This window comes from Chiloscyllium punctatum, chromosome 33 (assembly GCF_047496795.1).
Source record: "Chiloscyllium punctatum isolate Juve2018m chromosome 33, sChiPun1.3, whole genome shotgun sequence".
NCBI lineage: Eukaryota > Metazoa > Chordata > Chondrichthyes > Orectolobiformes > Hemiscylliidae > Chiloscyllium > Chiloscyllium punctatum.
The window spans coordinates 26,156,867-26,181,325 of record NC_092771.1 but is presented as its reverse complement, the minus strand read 5'-3'; the positions used below and the strand labels follow the sequence as shown (position 1 = coordinate 26,181,325).

At 43.6% G+C, this 24,459-nt stretch overlaps 1 protein-coding gene across 6 annotated transcripts in view; it reads left to right on the top strand.

The window, feature by feature from the left end:
* Nucleotides 1–24,459, top strand: part of cpeb1a (cytoplasmic polyadenylation element binding protein 1a) — a 127,946-nt gene that overhangs the window by 94,053 nt on the left and 9,434 nt on the right. For all 6 annotated transcript variants that reach the window (XM_072553194.1, XM_072553198.1, XM_072553197.1 and 3 more), the window contains exons 4-6: nt 9,954–10,174; nt 22,231–22,477; nt 23,463–23,576. In XM_072553194.1, the coding sequence (XP_072409295.1) occupies nt 9,954–10,174; nt 22,231–22,477; nt 23,463–23,576 (582 nt within the window). The remainder of the gene's footprint in view (nt 1–9,953; nt 10,175–22,230; nt 22,478–23,462; nt 23,577–24,459) is intronic.

Below are 24,459 nucleotides of genomic sequence, written 5' to 3'. Positions count from 1 at the left end.
AGATGGCGGAAATGTCAGCGGATGATTTGGTTTATGAGAACATTGGTAGGGTGGAAGGGGAACACCAGGGGTGTTCTGTCCTTGTTACGGTTGGAGGGGTGGGGTCTGAGGGCACAGGTGCAGGATGTAGACGAGACGTGTTAGAGGACATCTTTAACCACGTGGGAAGGGAAATTGCGGTCTCTAAAGAAGGAGGCCATCTGGTGTGTTCTGTGGTGGAACTGGTCCTCCTGGGAGCAGATCCGGCGGAGGTGGAGGAATTGGGAATACGGGATGGCATTTTTGCAAGAGGAAGGGTGGGAAGAGGTGTAATCCAGGTAGCTGTGGGAGTCGGTGCGTTTGTAAAAAAATATCAGTGTCAAGTCGGTCGTCATTAATGGAGAGGTCCAGGAAGGGGACGGAGGTGTCAGATGGTCCAGGTAAATTTAAGGTCAGGGTGGAATGTGTTGGTGAAGTTGATGAATTGCTCAACCTCCTCGCAGGAGCATAAGGTGGCGCCAATGCAGTCATCAATGTAACGGAGGAAGAGGTGGGGTGTGGTGCCGGTGTAATTGCGGAAGATCAACTGCTCTATGTAGCCAACAAGGAGACAGGCATAGCTGGGGCCCATACGTGTGCCCATGGCTACCCCTTTGGTCTGGAGGAAGTGGGAGGATTCAAAGGAGAAATTGTTAAGGGTGAGGACCAGTTTGGCCAAACAAATGAGAGAGAGAGAGAGAGAGTGTGTCGGTGGAAGGGTACTGTTGGGGACGTCTGGAGAGTGGGAAAAAAAACCCAGAGGGCTTGGAGGCCCTGGTCATGGTGGATGGAGGTGTCGACAGATAGGACTCCAGACCACCTTCAGAGGACCCCTTCGCCCACCAACACACTGCATCCACCTGGACACCCCGCGCTGGCCTATTACCTGCCCTTGACCTCTTCATTTCCAACTGCCGCGAGGACCTTAACCGCCTCAACCTGTCTACCTCCCTCCCCCACTCCAACCTCTCGCCCTCAACGCACAGCCCTCCAATCCCTCTGCTCCGATCCCAACCTCACCATCAAGCCAGCGGATAAAGGGGACGCAGTGGTAGTCTGGCACACTGACCTCTACACCGCTGAAGCCAAACGTCAACTCAAGGACACCTCTTCCTACTGCCCCCTCGACCATGACCCCACCCCACCCCCTCCACCCCCCAATCACCAAACCATCTCCCAGACCATACAGAACCTCAGGAGATCTCCCACCCACAGCTTCCATCCTCAGTCCAGGAACCCCGCACTACCTGGTTCTACCTCCTTCCCAAGATCCACAAGCCTGACCACCCTGGCTGACCCATTGTCTCAGCATGCTTCTGCCCCACTGAACTCATCTCTACCTACCTACACAGTCCTATTCCCCCCTAGTCCAGGAATTCCCCACATACGTTCGAAACACCACCCACACCCTCCACATCCTCCAAGGTTTCCATTTCCCCGGCCCCCAACGCCTCATCTTCACCATGGATATCCAATCCCTCTACACCTCCATCCGCCATGACCAGGGCCTCCAAGCCCTCCGTTTTTTCCTCTCCAGACATCCCCAACAGTACCCTTCCACTGACACACTCATTCGTTTGGCCGAACTGGTCCTCACCCTTAACAATTTCTCCTTTGAATCCTCGCACTTCCTCCAGACCAAAGGGGTAGCCATGGGCACACGTATGGGCCCCAGCTATGCCTGTCTCTTTGTTGGCTACATAGAGCAGTTGATCTTCCGCAATTACACCGGCACCACGCCCCACCTCTTCCTCCGCTACATTGATGACTGTATTGGCACCACCTTGTGCTCCTGCGAGGAGGTTGAGCAATTCATCAACTTCACCAACACATTCCACCCTGACCTTAAATTTACCTGGACCATCTTTGACACATCCGTCCCCTTCCTGGACCTCTCCATCTCCATTAATGACGACCGACTTGACACTGATTTTTTTTTTTTAACAAACCCACCGACTCCCACAGCTACCTGGATTACACCTCTTCCCACCCTACCTCTTGCAAAAAATGCCATCCCGTATTCCCAATTCCTCCACCTCTGCCGGATCTGCTCCCAGGAGGAGCAGTTCCACCACAGAACACACCAGATGGCTTCCTCCTTTAGAGACCGCAATTTTCCTTCCCGTGGTTAAAGATGCCCTCCAACGCATCTCGTCTACATCCCGCACCTCTGCCCTCAGACCCCACCCCTCCATCCATAAAAAGGACAGAATGCCCCTGGTACTCACCTTCCACCCTACCAACGTTCGCATAAACCAAATCATCCGCCGACATTTCCGCCACCTCCAAACAGACCCCACTACCAGGGATATATTGCCCTCCCCACCCCTTTCCGCCTTCCACAAAGACCGTTCCCTCCGACTACCTGGTCAGGTCCACGCCCCCCCCAACAACCCACCCTCCAATCCTGGCACTTTCCCCTGCCACCGCAGGAACTGTAAAACCTGCACCCACATCTCCTCCCTCACCTCTATCCAAGGCCCTAAAGGAGCCTTCCACATCCATCAAAGTTTTACTTGCCCATCCACTAATATCCTTTTATTGTATCCGTTGCTCCCGATGCAGTCTCTTCTACATTGGGGAGACTGGGCGCCTCCTAGCAGAGCACTTTAGGGAACATCTCCGGGACACCCGCACCAATCAACCACACCGCCCCACGGCCCAACATTTCAACTCCCCTTCCCACTCTGCCGAGGACATGGAGGTCCAGGGCCTCCTTCACCGCCTCTCCCTCACCACCAGACGCCTGGAGGAAGAACGCCTCATCTTCCACCTCTGAACACTTTTCATCCCCAGGGCATCTGTGTGGACTTCAACAGTTTCCTCATTCCCCTTCCCCCACCTCACCCTAGTTCTAAACTTCCAGTTCAGTAACTGTCCCCTTGACTTGTCCTACCTACCTATCTTCTTTTCCACCTATCCACTCCACCCTCTCCTTGACCTATCACTTTCATCCCCTCCCCCACTCACCCATGCTACTTTCTCCCCACCCCATACTCCTCTAGCTTATCTCTCCACGCTTCAGGCTCATTGCCTTTATTCCTGATGAAGGGCTTTTGCCCGAAACGTCGATTTTCGATGCTACTTAAATGCTGCTTGAACTGCTGTGCTTTTCCAGCACCACTAATCCAGAATCTGGTTTCCAGCATCTGCAGTCATTGTTTTTACCATAATGAAGTAAGGAGCTGAGTGGCCCTGGCTGATTTCAAGCTGGGTGCCACCAAGCAGTACTGCTGACGAGCTGCTGCTTGATGGCACTGAAACCTATCACTTCATTAATGACTTGATGCAAACTAGGGCTATAATTGGCTAGATTGAATTTGTCCTGCTATATATACAAGACATACCTGGGCAATATTCCACATGGGTTGGTGCTGCTGTTGTAATCATGTACCTGAATCAGCTTGGCTAGGCATCTGGTAAGTTCTGGAGCACAAGTCTTCAGATCTAATCTGTTGGTAATAGGTTTGTTTAGCTTGTCAGAGCCATAGCCTTTTGCATGTTGAGGGCCTCCACCATTGCATGGAGTGAATCGAATTCACAGATTAACTATGAAGCTGGCAATCACTGGAGGAAGCTGTGATGGATCATCTAGTTGGCACTTGTTACTGAATGTTCTTGTAAATGCTTCAGCCTTGCCTTTTGCACTGATGTATTTGTGGAGATATTTGTAATGCCTCTAGATGAGGTAAGTCGTTGTCTGCCACCATTCATGCCTGTGGCAGAACTGCAGAGCCTAGATCTGATTTGTTGGCTGTGGGATCACCTGGCTCTGTATCTGCTTATGCTGTTTGACAAGCAAGTTGTCCTGTTTAGTCATGTCACCAGGTTGACAGCTCACTTGTAGATATGCCTGGAGGTGTTCCTGGTGTGCGCTCATGCTCCATGGTGTCCCATTACTTGTCAGGTGGAGCCACATCTGGCCCCTCCTGATATTGCTGCTGCTGGAGGCCCCCTCCCACCTGCTACTCTTCAGACCAAAATGAAAACAAAAAAGTCAGTTCACCTATTCTGCTGCCTTAATATGATGGCACACCTTTGCCTCCAACTACTGGTCACTCTTGCATCTGTCCATTTATGCAGATGGTTCCGTGCAAATTTGCTTTAATATGTTCAAATAATAGTTAACATTCTTCATAGGATGTGAACTTCCTTATCAGTTTTGACTAAATGTGATTCTGACCCCATTAGTTTAAATGGTGCAGTTATTGCACAACTTGCTCACACGAGGTTGCTGGAGTACAAAACTTTTTAATTAGAATCTACTATAGCTATCTGCAGTTGCACATTAGTAACAAAGATCAAGTAGACTTTTATCCGGTTTGCTGCATCCCTCTAACTACAGTCTCGCAACAATATCCTTTAGGACCAGACCAGCTGGAATCTCTCAGCAAGTAGATTTTGCACCCTCCGTGTTGGATGACAGAGCATTGTTTATTAGCTGAGGGTGAATGTTACATAGTAATCAGCAGGAGGTTTCCTTGCTCATGTTTAACCTGAAACCATGAGACATGATGGGGTCTGGATCCCATATTTGCAACACACTTGTCTGTCTGTGTTGGCCTAGCCCCCAGCTGTTATTAAAGATGACTTTGCAGGGATGTTTGTTTGCTGTTGGCATTTCCAGCATCAATGTTAGTGCCAGGCTGGCTGTCCAGTGTCTTAACTGTAAGATTTTTTTTTTTGTAGCAGTTGATCGTGGCTTGCTAAGCCATTTCATGGGGCAGTTGAGTCACACCTAGGCCAGACCAAGTGAGAATGGCAGATGTCCTTCCCTGAAGGACATCAGCAAATTGGATGGGGTTTTTTGACATCTGAATGGTTTCATTGCTATCATAGGTTCTTTAGGATATTTTCTTCAATTTCAATTTCACCATCTGTCATGTTGGAATTTGAACCTGGGTCCACAGAGCACTTCTGAAATTTTTGGATTAATCGTCTGATAACAACATCACTTGGCCAATGCTGGTCCATCTTTTTATGCTGTTCAAAAATCCAAATATGGTATCCATGGGTTTCCCCATAACCAGTATTGCTGTAATAGGCTGTTTGAACAAGTTTTGGAGTTGAGTTGTGGTTGACCTTTTTTGGGAGAACAATGATAGTGGTTAGTCATGCTGAGGTAAATGAGTATGGCTAGTTAGAATGAAGACAAACTATTAGCAGTCATTGGGGAGATTTAAGTGACTGCTGGACATGGATAGCAGCGAGTTGAAGGTGTGTAGGTTAAGTTACTGTTTTACATTAGGATTAAACCTCGGCACAACATCGTGTGCTGTAATTTTCTATGTTCTATTACTATGAATGCAATTGGAAATTGAGGCCAAATAAACTAACTGAGCTCAGTGCACATTGTAGCTGTGAGAAAAGTCTGGAGTGATGTTGCAGGGAAGCTGTGACTTGATGGGCTGGTAGGAAATCTGCACTAAACTTGAGAGAACACAGCAAAGACTTACTAACTCATTAATAAAATTAATAGCTGGTTAGGTGATGTGCTGTAGCTGTGATGTGGGAGTTTGCATTTTCCATTGCAATTCATATGGATGTGGTCACTGCAAAGCGTTGGTTGCTTGAAGAACTTCAGTCATGAGCTGGAGTCTGAGCTTCAGATGCTGTAGCCCATCCAGCAGGGATGAAGTAGCTCTGTGGTGTTTCAGGAGGCCATCATGCCTGGTAACTAGTACTTCAAATTCAGTTGCAATTACATCCTGCTGTCCCTGATTGCTAAGTGAGGCAGGTGTAGAGGGATGCTGAATTCTGGAATGGAGGAACCTCCCTCATGACCTTGTCCAACAGGTATGAGGTACTTGCTCCCTGAAGATAAGGACTGTAGGGAAGATGAGCCAGCTGACCCCTGCACCATGGTAAAGGAGGCTATTCAACAGGGGGAGTGAAGACAAGTGGTGGATATAGGGGACTGTACAATTAGGTGGAATTGATAGCATCTTTGAGCAGGATCAAGAGTTCACTGTTGCCTGCCTGGTGCTAGGGTTACCTAGTTTGAAAGGATATTGGAGTAAGAGGGTGAAGTCAGTGGTGGTCAATGTTGACCAAACAACCCAGACCAGGCTAGGGAGGAGGATCTGTTTTGGAGATTACTGAGCACCAGGAACAAAGTGAATGAACAGGTCCTCCAAGGGTTATAATCTCGTGATTACTGAGTCATGTGAAAATTGATGTAGGATTTGGAAAATTAAGTAAACATATGGCTAAAGGAGTGGTGTAGGCAAGAAGGCATTGGCATCCGTTTTAAAACCGGAAGGATCTGTTCTGCTGGGATGGTCTCCACCTGAACTGATCTGGAGTGATGGTAGTTGGATTTGGAGATGCTGATGTTTATTTGGACTGGGGAGTTCCAAGTTTTTAAAAATCACCCCATCGGGTTATAGTTCAAAAGGTTTGTTTGGAAGCACTGGCCTTTTGGAGTGCTGTTCCTTCAGATGGTTGGAGGCTAGTGCTTCTAAATACACTTGTTGGACTATAACCTGGTGTTGTGATTTTTAACTTTAATCTGGAACCATTTTTCTAGTAAAAGATAAATCAGATGGTCACTAGGGCTCTAAACTATAAATTGGGGGTGGAAGTGGAAAATGACAGGAAGTTTCTTTTATAGGAAAGAAAGCAATAAGTTAATGTGCAGTAGGGTTTAATTTCAAAGACTAATAATTAATGATCTCATAGTTAGGGATCCTCTTGGAAGGAGCGATCACAATATGGCTGAATTTAGAATACAGATGGAAAGTGCAAAGATATAAAATCTAAATAGTCCTGTGCTTAAACACTACAATAAGATGAGAAGTTGGCTAGAGTAAACTAGAAACAAAGACTTTATGGTGATACAGTTGACTAACAAGGTTGAGGGGGGGAAAAATTGAGATTAATGTAGATGTTTAGCGTGGAGGGGGGTAAAGGGAGTATGAAAACACTTTATCCAAATGCTGGTAGCATTTAAAACCAGAGTTAACAGCACAAATCATTGAAGTGATTTAGTAGCCATTATGGACACGTTTGCAGGTTGGTCACACCCTTGGACTTTCAAGTTCCAGCTATCGGACTTTTCAGGAGGACTTGTAGTAAGGCAAGGGAGATGGTGTAGCTGATATTTAAGGATGACGTCAGGGTGATAGATGCAGGTTCTATGGAGAATAAGGTTGATACATTGGGTGGAAATTAAACTGTCATTCACTTGCATAGTTCATAGGGCATTAATAACATTGGGCTGGACAATAAAGAACTAATGCTGTAAAAGTGATACAGCAATTATGTGGATGTTAATCTACATGTCAATTGGTCAAACCAGGGCAGTCTTGAATGATCAGTTTTCTTGAACAGTGTCAGTTCCATTACAAGAAGCAAGCTATACTAGATCTGATCCTGTGTAATGAGACAGGAATAATTAATGACCTCCTAGTTAGGGATCCTCTTGGAAGGAGGTTGAATTTAGAATGCAGATGGAAAGTGCAAACTTAAAATGTAATACCAGAGTCCTGTGCTTTAAATACTATAATAAGATGAGGGAATTGGCTAAAGTAGACGAGAAACAAAGACTTTATGGAGACCTAGTTGACTAACATAGGAGAACTTGCACTTCTGTTGAGCAGTTTGAAAAACTGCTTGTATGCCAGTGAAAAAGGACTATAGGGAAAGGGGTAATCAGCCATGAATGTCTAAGGAAATAAGGAAGGCAATCAAGTTGAAAGATGAAGCTTAGAAAATGGCAAAGACTGGTGGAGAAATGAGAAGGTTTGGAAAACCTTTTTTTATAAAAAGGTCAACAGCCATAAAGAAGTAAGATTGAGAGTAACCTAGCTCAGATTATAAAGACGACAGCAAAAGTTTTTTTGTCAAATATATAAAAAAGGCTAAGATTAACATTCCATCTTTTAGGATAAGAAGGGGGATTTTAATAGGATAAGAGGAAAGATTAGATTCTCTACAGTGTGGGAATAGGCCCTTTGGCTCAACTAGTCCACGCTGACCCTCCAGAGTAACCCACCCAGACCCATTGCATGCACGTGTACACACACTAGCATGACCAATTCACCTAACCTGCACATCTGTTCAGTACTTCTGCTATTTCACAGTATTTTGTCCGTCTCCAATGGAGGATGCTAGTAACATGCCAGTCATTGACAAGGTTGGGGGGGTGGGGGAGGACTTGGCCCCTGTGTTGGGCAAGCTAGTAGAGCTAAAGGTAGGCCTGATGGAATACTTTTCAGGATACTAACAGGTGGCAGGAGAAATAACCAGTGCACCTATGGTAACTTTACAAAGTTTACTGGACTCTGGCAGTCCCAGCAGATTGGAAAACAGCAAATATGACGCCATTTTTTAAAAAGGCAGTAGACAAAAGATGGGGAATTATAAACTGGTTAGCTTAACTTGTCATGGGGAAATTGCTTGAATCTATCATTTTAAGGAAGAAATAGCAAGATGACAGCTAGACGGAAATTCTCACTGGGCAGATGGGTTCATAAAAGGTGGGTTATGTTTAACTAATTTACTGGAATTGTGAAGACATTGAATGCAGCTGACAACAGGCACCCAATGAATGTGTACCTGCATTTGACGAGGTGCTGTGTAAAAGGCTGCTGTCAAAGATTAAGGTGCATGGTAATACAGGCAATGTATTAGCATGAATAGAGGATTGGTTAACAGGAAGCAGAGTGGGGATAAATGAATGCTATTTTGTTTGGTGATTGGTGACTAATGGTGTGCCTCTGGGATCAGTGGGATTGCAATTTTTTTTAAAGTTTACATAGGTGATTTGGAGTTGGGCACCATGTTTAGTGTCAAGTTTGTGGATGACTAAAATGGTTGGTAGAGCAGTGTGCAGAGGACTCTGTACTCAATCTGGCAGACCTTTACCCACTGCCCCTCAAACTGTCAATATTACATGTGAAGTCATTAGTTTGGTAGGAATACTAGTAATTTTGGACTAATCTGCAGTAGAAAATTGCAGCATGCTGCTGTGCAGAGGCACCTGCATGTCTTTATTCAGGAATCACCTGAAGTATGTGTTTAGGTGCTCCAAGTAATAAAGAAAGCAATTTGAGTTTTGTCCTTCATTTGCTAGAAGGATTGAGTTTAAAAGCAGGACATTGGCACCTATTACAGCTGCAATATATTGAGGCCATACCTGGAGTACTGTATGCGGTATTGGTCTCCTTTCTTGAGAAAGGATGTACTGTCCGTAGATGGGGTGCAGAGGAGATTCCCAAGGTTGATTGTCAGAGTTTAGAGGGTTGCCTTGAGATGAGATTGGGACTGGAATTATATTCATTAGAATTTAGGATGAGGAGGATTCTTGTGGAAACATCTATTCCCTTAACTCTATATGTAAGATAGAAATAGAATGGTTGCTTCCACTGGTAGGTGAAACTAGGACAAGAGGGCATAGCTTCAAATTAGGGAGAGCAGGTTTAGGATTAAATTGAGGAATAACTTCACACAGTTGTGACTCTGTGGAATATCCTGCCCAGCAAAATAGTTGCGACTTGGTCTGAATGTTTTTGAAGCAAAGGTCCCTTTTGTTAATAGTAAAGGGGATTGTGCTATGGGGAGAGCTGAGGCCATGATCTTGAATGCTAGAGCAGACTCAAAAGGCCAAGCGGTCTTCTACTCCTGGTTCTTGCGTGATTGTGATTGTTTTTTGGTTTTTTTTTTGCTCAAACAAGACACTTGCCAAAGCAGTAGTGGACTTTGGAGGCCAGCTGGAAGCTTAGACTGAACTGCTGTAGGAGTTATGGGGTGAGGAGGAGCCCAAATGTGGTATTTGAAATGGTGAAAGTTATTACTGGCTTGGAAAGGGAAAGTTAGAAAGATATACTTGGGAAAGAAAGCTGATTGCAAACATTTTTTGGTAAGGTTGAGGTTTTTGCTTTAACTTCAGGTGAAAATAATTTGCATCTATAATGACTACCCCCTACTTGCAGTTTTAGGCTTGCTCGCTAACCCCTTGAGTGCTCAGCTGACTAGAACAGCAGTTGGGTTTCCATCACTGGATCCCATAGGATCAAATTACGCTGACCAAATTGCATCATCCTTGCCGAAGCGCATGGAAAGCCGTTCAATGTTGGATTCTCGATCAAGCAGCCCATCTGACTCTGATACAAGTGGCATCAGCTCTGGCTCTGATCCCCTTTCAGAGCTAATGGTAAGCTATTTCTTCAGATTCCAGTATCTAGTATATACTCTTTTAATGTAAAGATTGGCACAGGTTAAAACTTGCATTCTTGCAATAGTATCTCTCCCTAGCTTTGAACTGCCAGCAACTTTTGGATTATGTTCTGTTCCTTTGCTTAATTGCTCCACAGACCAGTTGAGTGAGCATGATGGTAACAAAATAGTGGGAAATGTTAAATTTAGCACACTGAGGAAGGAAGCATAGAATATTTGGAAGTAAAGTTGTTTTGAGGAATGCTGTAAGTAGTTAACTTGCAACAAACAATTCAAAAGGAAATAAAATGTTGACATGGATTTCAAACTGTTTGTAACAAGTAAAGAATTACAGGATTTTGATGAATTGTGGGTGAGTAGTTTGGCCCTATTTGGAGGTATTCTTTCTCCTGTTCCCCTCCTTTTCCACATGTATGCACCCTTACAGAATTCTTTGCCCCACCATTATCCCCAGTCTAGAAAGATAACTTGAGAAAATTGGCTAACGTTAGTCTTTACCTATGATGCAGAATTAGATTGATCAACCATATAGAATTTAATTAGTGCAGCAAGGTCTTCTGGTCCACTGTGGCATTGTTTTGTTTTTGTTCTCGACTAACCAAGCTAGATATAGTAAGACTTTCGTTACTTGCATGCTTTTCCAATGCTACCTGTTGAACCAAATTGCATTGCAACATGTTAAAACTTCTGGGGGGAGCGGTGGTTAAAGTGATATCCTTAAGTCCCAAAATTTACTATTCATTTACTGCTGCCAGTTGGTGGATGAGAATTTACTTTATGAAAAAGTTTAGTCTACAGTGGAATTTAACTGAAATCTATAGTTTGAATTCGGGTCCATTATCTAAAGCAGGGTATTTACAAGTAGTTGAACCAGATTTCTCTTGCTAGGTAGCTAGACCTATTTTCAATACAAGTTACACCAAGCTGGCTAATATTTTGTCAGGTGGGGAGAGTTCATTTAAGGGAGGAAGAGAAAGTTGCTTTCTTTGTTCTAACTTCACCCTCTAAGTTATTTCTTCTATAGGAGAAGTTAGTTTGGTGAATATCCACAAAGCAACCAAGAAAGACCCAAATGCAGTAGTTAGGTTAATAAATTCAATTTTTTTTTGTACCTGTATGAATGAAAGCTTAGAGCACATTTTAAGGATAGCAGGACACATGATGTCATGCTCCTGGATACCAGTTTGACCTTTGGAAAACTGCCTGCAGTAATTGTTTAAAACTTGAACTGCTTTGACTCAGTTTGAGCTGGGAGATGAACTACAGATACAGAAACACAAAGGTTAAGATACCTGGACTTTGGACCCAGAGGCATCTCGTGGGGGGGGGGGGGGGGGTCATCTGATATGGTAAGTGTCTATGAATTAGCAAGGCTGGTAGGAGCCTCCATCTCTAGTTACCCAATAACTTTTGAAACTAAGTTTCTCTTGGGTGAATGCAATGCATCGTTTGAGTGAGGATGGGGAGTGAGTGCTGGTTCATGGGGAAACTGATTCCAAATCTAGAGATATTGGACTGGGGTGGCCCAAGTTTAAGCTCATCACCAGATCATTGGCCAACATTTTTTTTGTTTGAAGTACAAGCTTTGAGTGCTGCTCCTTCAGGTAGCTAGTGCATACTACTGGATCATACTTTTTTAGACCGCTTTTTTTTCCATGTTAAATGTGCTGGGACCAATATTCTTGCAAGCCCTGTAACGAGAAGCTCAGACTTTCAAACCAAATGCTGATGACGAGGGATAAATTTGGCAGAGGTCATTCAAGTAAAAAAGTGTGAAGGGGAGTATACTGACAGGAAATGAGTGAATCCACTAGAAATTACGAAGGAAAGAAAATCAAAATAGGAAGGATGTCGTGAAATTTGAAAGGGTTCAGGAAAGACTTAGAAGGATGTTGCCAGGATTTGAGTTAGAGAGGTTGGATAGTCTGGAGCTATTTTCCCTGGAATGACAGAGGGGTGACCTTTAGAGGTGTATAAAATCATGGGTGTGGATCTTTTCACCAGGGTAGAAGAGTATAAAACTAGGGGCTTAGGTTTTAAGGTGAATGGGGCAACTTTTTCACGCAGAGGGTGGTCTGTGTATGGCATGAGCTGCCAGAGGAAATGGAGCCTGGTACAATTACTGTAACGAAAAGGCATCAGGATGGGTTCATTAAGAAGGATTGAGGGATATGGGCCAAATGCTGGTAAATAATCTAAATTAATCTAGTGGCACTGGTTTGAGTGGATGAGTTAGACCAAAGGATCTGTATCTGTGCTGTACAGCTGACTCTGACTAAAGACTCCATGCAAAGTCTTCCGACGAAACAATTGAACTGAATGTTTTTGAGGAACTTCTGTTATCCAAAGGATATGGGCAGGCAGTATTTCGTTCAGCTAATCAAAAGCCAGCTAACCTTGTTAGCCAAGCAATGGAAACTTGCAATCTTGCCTAGATAATCTGAAATTTGGATCAGTGGTTCCTCTGTAATCCCATTTACAATCTCTAATAGCTACATTTTAATGTGTGAGAATAGGACACAATGGAAAGGTTCAGGAATCTAACTTAAAGGATGACAAAATCAACTGAAGGGGCAGATAGCATAGATTTGCAGGTGTTGCACTGGAGTCAGTGTACAAATAGTAAATGAGTTTAGCGCACTTTTTTTGTTTTGAAACTGGGTATGATCCAAGTATATCTGATGCAAGGGGATCAGGGCTATAACTACATATCAAAGAATGCTTGACTTACTGCAAGGATAAGCAGAGGGGTGGGGTCTCATCTTTTTAGGAGGAAAAAGTTTAGAATCCTAGCAGTAAGTGATGGGGTTAGAAGGCATAGAATGGTGTGGGTAGAGTTGAGCTGCAAGGCAGGCCCCCCCCCCCCCCCCCCATGTGAATTACATACAATCCTCTAGCACAAATCAGGATATGGGAAAGAAAATAAATTAAATGCTCAGAATGACCATGGAACTTTAGTATGCCAGTAGACAAAGAGATTAAGATTTGTAGTGGATCCCAAGAAAAGGAATTTGTGGATTTTGAGCAGGTTGTGATGAAGCCTTCTCGGTAACAGGCAGGTATGGATTTTGAGTAATGAGGCAGATTTCTTTCTAGAATTTAGGATGTAGGAACAACCAAGGGAGTAGTGGCCGTAATATGATGGAATTCACCCTGCAGTTTTAGGCAGTAGATTGAATCAGATGGAGATATTACGATTGAAAGTGACTGACATGAGGGAGAATGTGACAGATCTTTGTAGCATCCTTAAACATAGGTGAAGTGCTGGAGGACTTGACAAGGATAGCAGAGATATTGCAGGTAACTACAGACCAGTAAGCCTGACATTAGTGGTGGGAAAGTTGCTGGAGAAGGTACTGAGGGATAAAATCTATTTACACTTTGAAAATAGGCTTATCAGTGATAGGCAACATAGTTTTGGCCAGGGAAGATTGTGCCTTTTAATAGACTCCTTTTGAGAAAGTGACCAGATTGATAGGTGAAGGAAGGGCTGTAGGTATCATGTACATGGACTTTAGTTTACCATGGGGAACCTTATCCAACGTCTTACTAATGGAGAAAGTGAAGTCCTATGGTGTGCAGGGTGTTCCAACTAGGTGGATAAAGAACTAGTGGAGCAACAGGAGGTAGTAGTTGAATGGAGTTTCTCAAAGGAGAACCGTGATCAGTGGTGTTCCACAGGGATCAGTGCTGGGGCCACTGTTTGTGATACACAAATGATGTGGAAGAGGGCATTGGTCTGATCAGTAAGTTTGCAGATGACATGAAGATTGCTTTCTGCTACACCAAAGAACTGGGTGTAGGGACTGTCAAAGAATACCAGAGAATATAGTCTGGAGAGTTGGGCAAAGGAGTGGCAGATGGAGTTCAATCCAGGCAAATGTGAGGTGATGCAGTTTGGAAGGTCTCATTCTAGAGTGAATTCAACTTTTGGGAAAAGTTGAGCAGAGAAATCAGAGGGTTCCGGTCTGTTTTACCCTGCAAGTGGATAGAATGGTCAAGAAGGCATATGGTATGGTTGCCTTCATCGGACGGGCTGTTGCATAGAAGAGCTGGAAGGTCACATTAAAATTTTACCAGACTTTAGGTTGGCTTCATTTAGAATATTGTGTACAGTTCTGGTTGCCACATTACCAAAAGGATGTGGATGCTGAGAAGGTTTACAAGGATGTTGCTAGCTTTGAAGAGGTTGAGTAGGTTAGGGTTGTTTTCCTTAGTAAAAAGGAGATTGGGTGGGAGACCTGATTTTCGGTCTACAGAATCGTGAAGGGTATAGAGGGTGGATAGAGAAGCTTTTTCCCAGGTTGAGGAATTCAGTAAAGAGGTCATGCATCAAAGTGAGAGGAGAAAAGTTCAAGGGGGATACATATGGCAAGTACTTCACACAGGGTGATTGGTGTCTGGAACACATTGTCAGCAGAGATAGTAGAATCAGGCACAGTAGATTCATTTTAGTGTGAATAGATGCAGGAGTAGGTGGTAAGCAGAGGGATCCAGATCCTCAGGAATTTGGCGATAGGTTTAGACAGTGGATTTGTATTGGCATGAGTTTGGAGGGCTGAAGGGCCTGTTCCTAGGCTGTAAATTTCCTTGATCTTTGTACTTGAGAAGCTGGTCAGTTATTTTAAAAGGGAAACCGCAAAAGAAACCATTAGGAAGTAATGGCATGAGTTTTTTTATGAATTACCCAGCAGAAGTTCATTTCTAGGAAGAACAAACCTACAAAGAGGATGAGACAACAGCTGAAGTTAAGGACAGCATTAAAGCAAAGAGCATGGTGAGGATTGGGAAGTCTCTTAAAAACCAGCGGAGCATATCTTTTAAAAGCAATAAGTAAGAATTCGATGAAAGGGTAAGCTAGCTAATATAAAGACTGCAAGAGTTTGTGTAAAAGTGATGCAAGACTGGACATTGACCAGCAGTTCATTTGAGGTTGGTAAAGTAGTAATGGGAAGCAAATAAAAGAACTGAATAGATACTGTATCAGTGGTCTTGTGGAACACACTGCACCAGTAGCCTACCAGAACTTCCTGAGTCAGGAGACAAAAGTGTAGTGGTCATCACCTGAAGGTGCTGGGGAAGCTGAAATATCAGGGATAAATAATCAGACTGGATGGACTAAACACAGTTGTGAGGAAGTGGTGAGGAGACTTGTAGAGGCATTGGTGATCTTTGTGTCGGAGGACTGACAATAGCTAATGTAACACTGTTTTAAGAGAGACAGAAGATGAGAAATTAATAAGCCAGTTAACCTGAACAATGGAGGTCAGGCTTTGAGTCCATTATTAAGGATAAGCTAGCAGAAGACTACTTGGATGTGCATGGTGAAATAGGGCTGAATCAGCACAACTTTGTCAAGGGGAGGTCATGCTTGACAAATCGGTAGAGTTGTTTTTGATCTAACAAGCAAATTGGAGAAAGTTATTGTAGTCTGGGCTTTCAAAAGGTCTTTGACAAGGTGCTGCAGGAGGCTGAGAAAGATGAGCCCATGATATTAGGAGCAAAGTATGGCATTGATAGAGGATTGGCTGGCTGACGGTAGACTAGGGGCAAAGGGGACTTTTTTTTTTCAGGTGGGCAGCTGGTAACTAGTAGAGTCTGCAGGGATCAGTGTGGTGATGACCGCAACTTGTAATATGCACAAACCTTCTGGACAAAAGAACAGAAGGCATTAAGTTTACAGATCGGTGGAGAGAGAGGTAGTGTTGAGGTAGGGAGGCTGCAGAAAGACTTACGGAGGAAGTGAGGTAATGTGTTTTAAGAGGTGTAACTGCAGTAGCTACCACCGTACCTGCAGGGTTATATTCCGGCCCCTACCGCGGAAATGTGAGGCAGTGGAGAGGAGCGAAACATTCGTTTCATTGGAAAATACACCTTCCTGGCAGCCTCCTGGTCCCTGGTCCTGGAAGGTTCCCTTTAACGTGTTCGGTCTGCAGTAAACCACAGGTAACTGAACCCACCAGAAAGGGATTTTTTTCATGGATACAAGGGTCGCCCTGTATTTCCAAAATGGGTAAAGGCTTCAGATGTCTGAAGTGCAAAGGGACATGGGAGTCCTGTTTCAAAATTTTCAAAGGTTCATAGAACATAGCACATTAGTGTAGTACAGACCTTTTTGGCCCTCTTGTGCTGAACTGTGAAACCAAAAGCCATCTAAACTATGCTATTCTGTTATCCATATGACTGTATTTATTTAGTGGGCGGCACGGTGGCACAGTGGTTAGCACTGCTGCCTCACAGCGCCTGAGACCCGGGTTCAATTCCCGCCTCAGGCGACTAACTGTGTGGAGTTTGCACGTTCTCCCCGTGTCTGCGTGGGTTTCCTCCGGGTGCTCCGGTTTCCTCCCACAGTCCAAAGATGTGCAGGCCAGGTGAATTGGCCATGCTAAATTGCCCGTAATGTTAGGGTAGATGTAGATGTAGATGTAGATGTAGATGTAGATGTAGATGTAGATGTAGATGTAGATGTAGATGTAGATGTAGATGTAGATGTAGATGTAGATGTAGATGTAGATGTAGATGTAGATGTAGATGTAGATGGCGCTTCGGACTTGTTGGGCCGGGGGGGCCTGTTTCCACACTGTAAGTAATCTAATCTAATAACCATTTAAATGCACTTACTTTTGGCAAGTCCACTGTTCCAGGCAGGGCATGCCATGCTCTTAACTATTGAGTAAAGAACCTATCTCTGACATCTATGTCTATTATGCAGGTTCAATTGGTAGTAGAAGGCAACTGCAATGCTAGTATTTTTGAATGAGCTAGAATAAGAATTATTCCTGATGAAGGGCTTTTGCCCGAAACGTCAATTTCGAAGCTATTTGGATGCTGCCTGAACTGCTGTGCTCTTCCAGCACCACTAATCCAGAATAGAATAAGAATAGGCATGTACTGCTGAGGCTGTATAAAGCTCTGGGCAGTCCGTATTTGAAATGTTGAGCAGTTTTGAGCCCCATATTAAATGTGCTGGCTTTGGAGGGGGTCCAGAGGAGACTGCAAGAATGACGTGGACATAATTTAGGATATCTTGTTGGCATATTCAATCAAGTACAGCATCCTGAACCAACAAAAGCCCTTCACAGGGTCTGTGTGCTGTGGACTCTTCAGTCAAACTTGAGCTGTAGGGTGAAGGGGATCTGATTAAAATCTACAGAATAGAGTCTGGATAGGGTGGACATGGACTAATTTCCACCAACATGAGACTAGGATCTGAGGGCATAGCCTCTGAAGGGTTAACCCTTAAATTGATGTGGAATTTCTTTAGGGTGGTAAATTTGTGGAATAATGGCTACAGAAGGTTGGAGGACAGATCACTGTGTATTAAAGACTGGTAGGTTAGAATGGGGTTGAGGAACAAATCAGCCTTGCTCAAATAGCAACGTAGACTCAATGGGCCGAATAGCCAATTCTGTTCATTTCAGGTTTTGATCTTCTGGCTGAGATATTACAGTGGGATTTTAAAGGATTTGGGATATTGGACAGGGTGTGAGAACAAGATGAGCAGATGGCTGTTGTAGTGACAGGAGAAGGCCGCCTGCTTTCTGTTAACTAGCCATAAGTGGTTTTCTCAGGTGGGCAAGATCAGGAATCAGCGTGAGGACCACAGTTTCCAACTTGTGTAAATCCTTTTAAATGAAATTGAAATTATACTACTAAAACTGGAGTAGGAAAGTTTGAAGATGGTGTCCATGAAGATGGTTTAGAAGTGGGCAAAAATAGGCAAATGGAGTATAATGTGGGGAAATTAGATTTAGATTACTAAGTGTAGAAACAGGTCCTTTGGCGCAACAAGTCCACACCAACCCTCAGGCCAGCCAACCCATCCAGACCCATTCCCCTACATTTACCCAACAGTACAGGTAATTTAGCATGGCCAATTCACCTAACCTGTACATGTTTGGCCTGTGGGAGGAAACCAGAGCACCCCCACAGACACTGGGAGAATGTGCAAACTCCCCACACAGTTGCCTGAGGCAGGAATTGAACCTGGGTCTCTGGTGCTGAGGCAGCAGTGCTAACCACTGTGCTACTCTCACTTTGACAGGAATAAAAGCCTATCTAAACGGTGAGATTACAGAACTCTGGAATTCTGAGGGATCTGGGTATTCCTATGCACAGAATTTAAGAATACACTAGAGAAATTCATCAAGGATCCTTGCACAGCATCTTCCAAACTAACAATTGCTGCCTTTTATCTAGAAGGGCAAGGACAACAAATATGAGGTCTAGAGACTGTTGGCTCCCCTCCAAGTCACTTGCTATCCTGACTTGGAAAACTAGCACTGCTCCTTCAGAATCATTCTATCAAAATACTGGCATTTCTAATCAAATGGTATTGTGTACCTATATCAAACAAGAAGGACCAACAGGAGGCTATTATACACATTGGAAGGAAAAAGGAGAGTAGTGTGTTCAGCAGAAGTTTAAAAAGGAGATCCTCTAGAAGTAATATCTGGATTACTATGCTGTGAGCTAGTGAGTGTACCCTAGAACTCCTGGGAAGTGATTGAGGTAGGTTTCGTTGATAGTCACAGGTGAGATGCTGGAAGACTGGAGGTTGGCTAACGTGGTGCCACGTTTAAGAAAGGTGGTAAGGACAAGCCAGGGAACTATAGACCAGTGAGTCTGATGTCAGTGGTGGGCAAGTTATTGGAGGGAATCCTGAGGGGAAGGATGTACCTGTAACTGGAAAAACAAGGACTGATTTAGAGATAATTAAATGACTTTGTGTGGGATATCATTTCTCTCAAACTTGAGGGGTTTTTGAAGTAACAGAGGATTGGTGAGGGTAGAGCAGTGGACATGATCTATATGGACCTAGTCCTAGATGTACAGCATGGAAACAGACCCTTTGGTCCAACCTGTCCATGCTGACCAGATATCCCAACCCAATCTAGTCCCACATTCCAGCACCTGGCCCATATCCCTCCAAACCCTTCCTTTCATATACACATCCAAATGCCTCTTAAATGTTGCAATTGTACCAGCCTCCTCCACTTCCTCTGGCAGCTCATTCCATGCCTGTACCACCCTTTGTGAAAACATTGCCCATGGGAAACTGGTTAGCAAGATTAGATCTCAATGGAATACAGGGAGAACTAGCCATTTGGATGCAGAACTTTCTCAAAGGTAGAAGACAGAGGGGGGGTGATGGAGGGTTGTTTTTCAGACTGGAGACCTGTGACCAGTAGAGTGCCATAAGGATTGGTGCTAGATCCACTACTGTTCATTACGCGAGCATAAGAGGTAGTTGGTAAGGTTGCAGATGACACCAAAATTGGAGGTGCAGTGGACAGCGAAGGTTACCCCATTACAATGGATGTTGGTCAGATGGGCCAATGGGCTGAAGTGGCAGATGGAGTTTAATTTGATAAAGGAGGTGTTGCGTTTTGGGAAAGCAAATCCTAGCAGGGCTTATGTACTTAATGGTCAGGTCCTGGGGAGTGTTGCTGAACAAAGAGACCTTGGAGTGCAGGTTCACAGCTCCTTGAAAGTGGAGTCGCAGGTAGGTAGGATAGTGAAGAAGGCATTTGGTATGCTTTCCTTCATTGGTCAGAGTATTGAGTACAGGGGTTGGGAGGTCATGTTGCGGCTGTACAGGACATTGATTAGGCGACTGTTGCAATATTGTGTGCAGTTTTGGTCATCCTATCAAAGATGTTGTGAAACTTGAAAGGGTTCAGAACATATTTGCAAGGATGTTGGCAGGGTTTGAGGATTTGAGCTATAGGGAGAGGCTGAACAGGCTAGGGTATTTACCTTGGAGTGTTGGAGACTGAGGTGTGATCTTTCGTGGCCTAAAATCGTGAGGGGCATGGATAGTCTAAATACCCAAGGTCTTTTTCCCTGGGTTGGGGAGAGGGCATAGGTTTAGGGTGAGAGGGAGAAGATGAGACCTCAGTGGCAACTTTTTCACGTAGTGGGTGGTACGTGTATGGAATGAGCTGCCAGAGGATGTGGTGGAGGCTGGTACAATTGCAACATATGGAATGGGTATATGAATAGGAAGGGTTTGGAGAGGAATGGGCTAAGTGCTGGTAGGTGGGACTAGATTGGTTTTGGTTACCTGACTAGGTTGGACCAAAGGGTCTGTTTCAGTGTTGTCTGTCTCTGTCTCTAACTGGATTGCAGTAGTTCAAGGGCGCTCACCACCTTAAAGGGCAACTAGGGACAAGCAGCAAATGCTGACCGAACAAGCAATATCTGCATGGAGATCTTTATACTCACCACTACCCCAAAAGGCTGAGATTAGTGGGTTAGGGGCAGAATTAAACCCTGTTAGGAATTACCTGTAACAGATGTTTGGGAAACTGGGGACCTAATCTAACCGGATACTGAAGTGTTTTTGGGGCTGTGAAAATAAAAGGGTTCTGTGGCTTAAAGTACTTGATGGATAAAGATGAGTCATAGTCATAAATGTACAGAATGGAAGCAGATGCTTCAGTCCAACTTGTTCATGCTGACCCAGATATCCTAAACTAATCAATCTAATCCTATTTGCCAGCTCTTGGTCCATAGTCCTATGAACCCTTCCAATTTGTATACCTATCCAGATGCCTTTTTTAGATGCTGTCTTTTGCATGAAAAAGTTGCCCCTTGGGTTCCTTTCTTAACTTTCTCTTTCTTCTTCTCCCCCTTCTCTTCTCCTCCCTCTTCCCCACCCCCACCCTCATCCTTTTTCCTAAATCCTTAGAGTATAAAGGAAGTAGGCGTATACTTAAGAGGGAAATCAGGAGGGCAAAATGGGACATAGCTTTGGCAAATAGAATTAAGGAGATTCCAAAGGGTTTTTACAAATGTATTAAGGACAAAAGGGTAACTAGGGAGGGAATAGTGCCCCTCAAAGATCAGCAAGGTGGTCTTTCCCTGGGATTGGGGAGTCTAGAACTAGAGGGCATAGGTTTACGGTGAGGGGGGGAAAGATATAAAAGAGACCTAAGGGGCAACTTTTTCACGCAGAGGGTGGTGTGTGTATGGAATGAATTGCCAGAGGATGTGGTGGAGGCTGGTACAATTGCAACATTTAAAAGGCATTTGGATGGGTATATGAATAGGAAGGGTTTGGAGGGATATGGACTGGTGCTGGCAGGTGGGACTAAATTGGATATCTGGTCAGCATGGACTGAAGGGTCTGTTTCCATGTTGTACGTCTCTAACTCTATAATCTATGCCCTGTAGTTCTGGGCACCTCCAATCCAAGGTATTTATCCAACCCTTCATGATTTTATAAACCTCTAAGGTCACACCTCAGCCTCTGGTGCTCCAGGGAAAACTGCCCCAGCCTATTCAACCCTCAGTAGTTCAAATCTTCCAACCCTGGCAACATCCTCAAATCTTTTCTGAACCTTTCCAAGTTTCACTGCATCCTTGCAGTAGGAAGGTGACCAGAATTGCATGCAATATTCCAAAAGTGGCCTAACCAATGTCCTGTACAGCTGTAGCATGATTTCCCAACCCGTTTATGTACTTTCCAATAAAGGAAAACATATAATGCATTCTTCACCATCCTATCTACCTGCAACTCCACCTTCAAGGAGCTAGAACTCCAAGGTCTCCTTGTTCAGCAACACTCCCCAGGACCTTACCATTAAATGTATAAGCCTTGACCGGATATACCTTTCCAAAACTCATTTAAGCTTTTGGTGTTATTGTAAATACTTTGTCATTTTAAGTGGTAGTTTGAATTAGATTAGTGGTGTTATCTCTTCTGTGAATATTCAAGACTGCAAAAGTCTTAATTATTTTACTATTTCTCAGCCTATACCCTCTGCTGTTGCACTCTTCTAATTGATGATAATGATCTGGTATTGTTTTGTAACCACCAAGAATTTGACTCCAACCTTTTTCTGCTTTGATAGGATATTGTGACTTTTTTTTTCTAAAACTTAGTTTACTACCTTAAAATAAAAAACACTAAGAATTACATTAGCTGCAACAATATAGTATTTGACTTAAAGCGAAGCCTTCAGTAACTATTGAATTTTTTTTTACACTGTTGAATTTTTGGCCATTATATTTCTGTAATTTTTTTAGTCAAGTCTTCGCATTTCTCCTCCAATTTCCTTCTTGCCCATGGGTGGAGTGGGCAGGGATCCGCTAAAACGTATTGGTATGAGCCCTCGACTGGATCAAGACCAGGCTTCTGTGACCAATCCTGTGAGCCCTAACCCTTTCAAAAGATGGTCAGCAAATTCTGGATGGGCAAATTGGGATCTCTTAGAGGGTCCAGAAGACCCTTTTTCCATCGAGAAGGAGGCCAGACTACATAGACAAGCTGCAGGTAAAATTGTATATTTCAAGTTTGTTTAGATAGTAGGTAGTCATTTTGTTTCCTGCCTTAACCGTATTTGTAAATTGACACTGGGGTGCCATTTCCTGGTAGTATTTCTCTCCCTTTTTCCATTTGCAAAGTAAATAAAAATTTGAATTTGGATTTATTTCAGCTGCAAGCCAAAATGGGAGCTTTCAGGAATCACCGAGCCTTGTGCTTGAGCTATTTCCTCATCTATTTATGCTGACTTCCTCAAATTTTAAACAGAATGGGGAAAATGCTTCATTTTCTGATGCACTGGGATACCCCTTTTTAAGGCAGTCCATAAAGATGAGCATTTGTAAATGGAACTTTTTCATGAAGTTTCATCCTGGATTATGCAATTGTTCCACAGCATGCCAAGCACCTCTTTAATAAACATTGAAAATATTTTGCACAGCAATTTTGATTTGAAAATTTTTGAGCTACGAATTCATATTTGCCAGAGTGCAAATTATTGTGCTTCAAGGTCCTGTTTAAAATTCTATGTAGTGACTTATTTAAAAGTTGCTTTTAAAAATGAGTACAATAGACGGGTTAATTTTAGATTTAGGTTATTCACCAGGTTTGGTGTTTTTAGTTGAAGCATTATCCGATTTCCTTTTATGAATAGGATACCTCCCACTAAGTATTTTTGCTTATTTCCTGATGGCTTGTTGCTAGCTGCCTCTACTGTTCACCAGTGATATTTAACTACAAATTTCTGCACCAGAATAGTGTTTTGCTACCAGATAGTTGGACTTGACATCTCTTAACAGCAAGAGAAATGAAAGTTTGACCCTTTCATCAATTTATTTTTACAGTTGGAAGGACAAATGCCATATTTATACATGGGTTCAGACCTTTTAATCAGTTTGACTACAAATACCAATTGGTAAAGTCTTAGCTTCGTAGCTATGCTACAAAGACTAATGTTGGTAAATATTCACTTTTTTCTCTTTTTTTTTTTCTAAAGCAATGAGTGAAGCCACATTTACATGGAGGGGCCAGCTACCACCCCGGAATTACAAGAACCCGATATATTCCTGCAAAGTGTTCCTGGGTGGTGTGCCCTGGGATATTACTGAAGGTAAATGTCACCTGGCCAAAATGCTGAATTGGGAGGAAGAACTGGTGATATTATAGCTGATCACGCTTGCATTACAGTATTGGGATTGCTATAAAATTAGAACCTTGGATCTGCAAACATGTTGGCTCAGTAATTTAATTTATTAAATATGCCAACAGCTAGGATTAATTTTTTTTAGTAGTCATACAGCATGCAAACAGACCCTTTTTTTTTTTTGGGACCAACTGGTCCATGATGATCAGGTTTCCTTAAGTGAACTAGTCTCATTTTTACCTGAGTTTAGCCCATATCCCTTTAAACCTTTTCCATGTACTCCACCAGATGTTTTTTACATGTAGTAATTGTACTAGCCTCTACCACTTTCTCTGTAGGCCAGCTGGAAGGATGCAGCAAGCCAGCCAGCATCAGGAGGTGAAGTCAATGTTTCCTCCATCAGGACCAAAGAAGGGTTACCCCCAAAACATTTTTCTCCACGACTTGATGCTGCCTGGCTTGCTGTGTTCTTCCAGGTTCCTGCTTGCTAACCTTGGATTCCAGCATCTATAGTTTGTTTCCTACCACTACTTCTGGTAGCTCATTCCATATACACATGACCCTCTATGGAAAAAGTTGCTCCTTAGGTCCTTTTTTAAATTTTTCCCATCTCTTTAACTCCTGCCTTCTGGAGTTCCCAACTGTGGGGAAAAGACCTTGGCTATTCACCTATCTGTGCCCCTTGTAATCTTTACAACCTGTATAACGTCACCCTGCTACCTTCCCCACTCCAAGGTGGCGGGGGGGGGGGGGTAAAAGTCCCAGCCTATTCAATCTCTTTCAAGACTAGAAGGTTTGAGAAAATGATCTTAAATAACAGGGTGACCAGAATTGTACACAGTACTCCAAA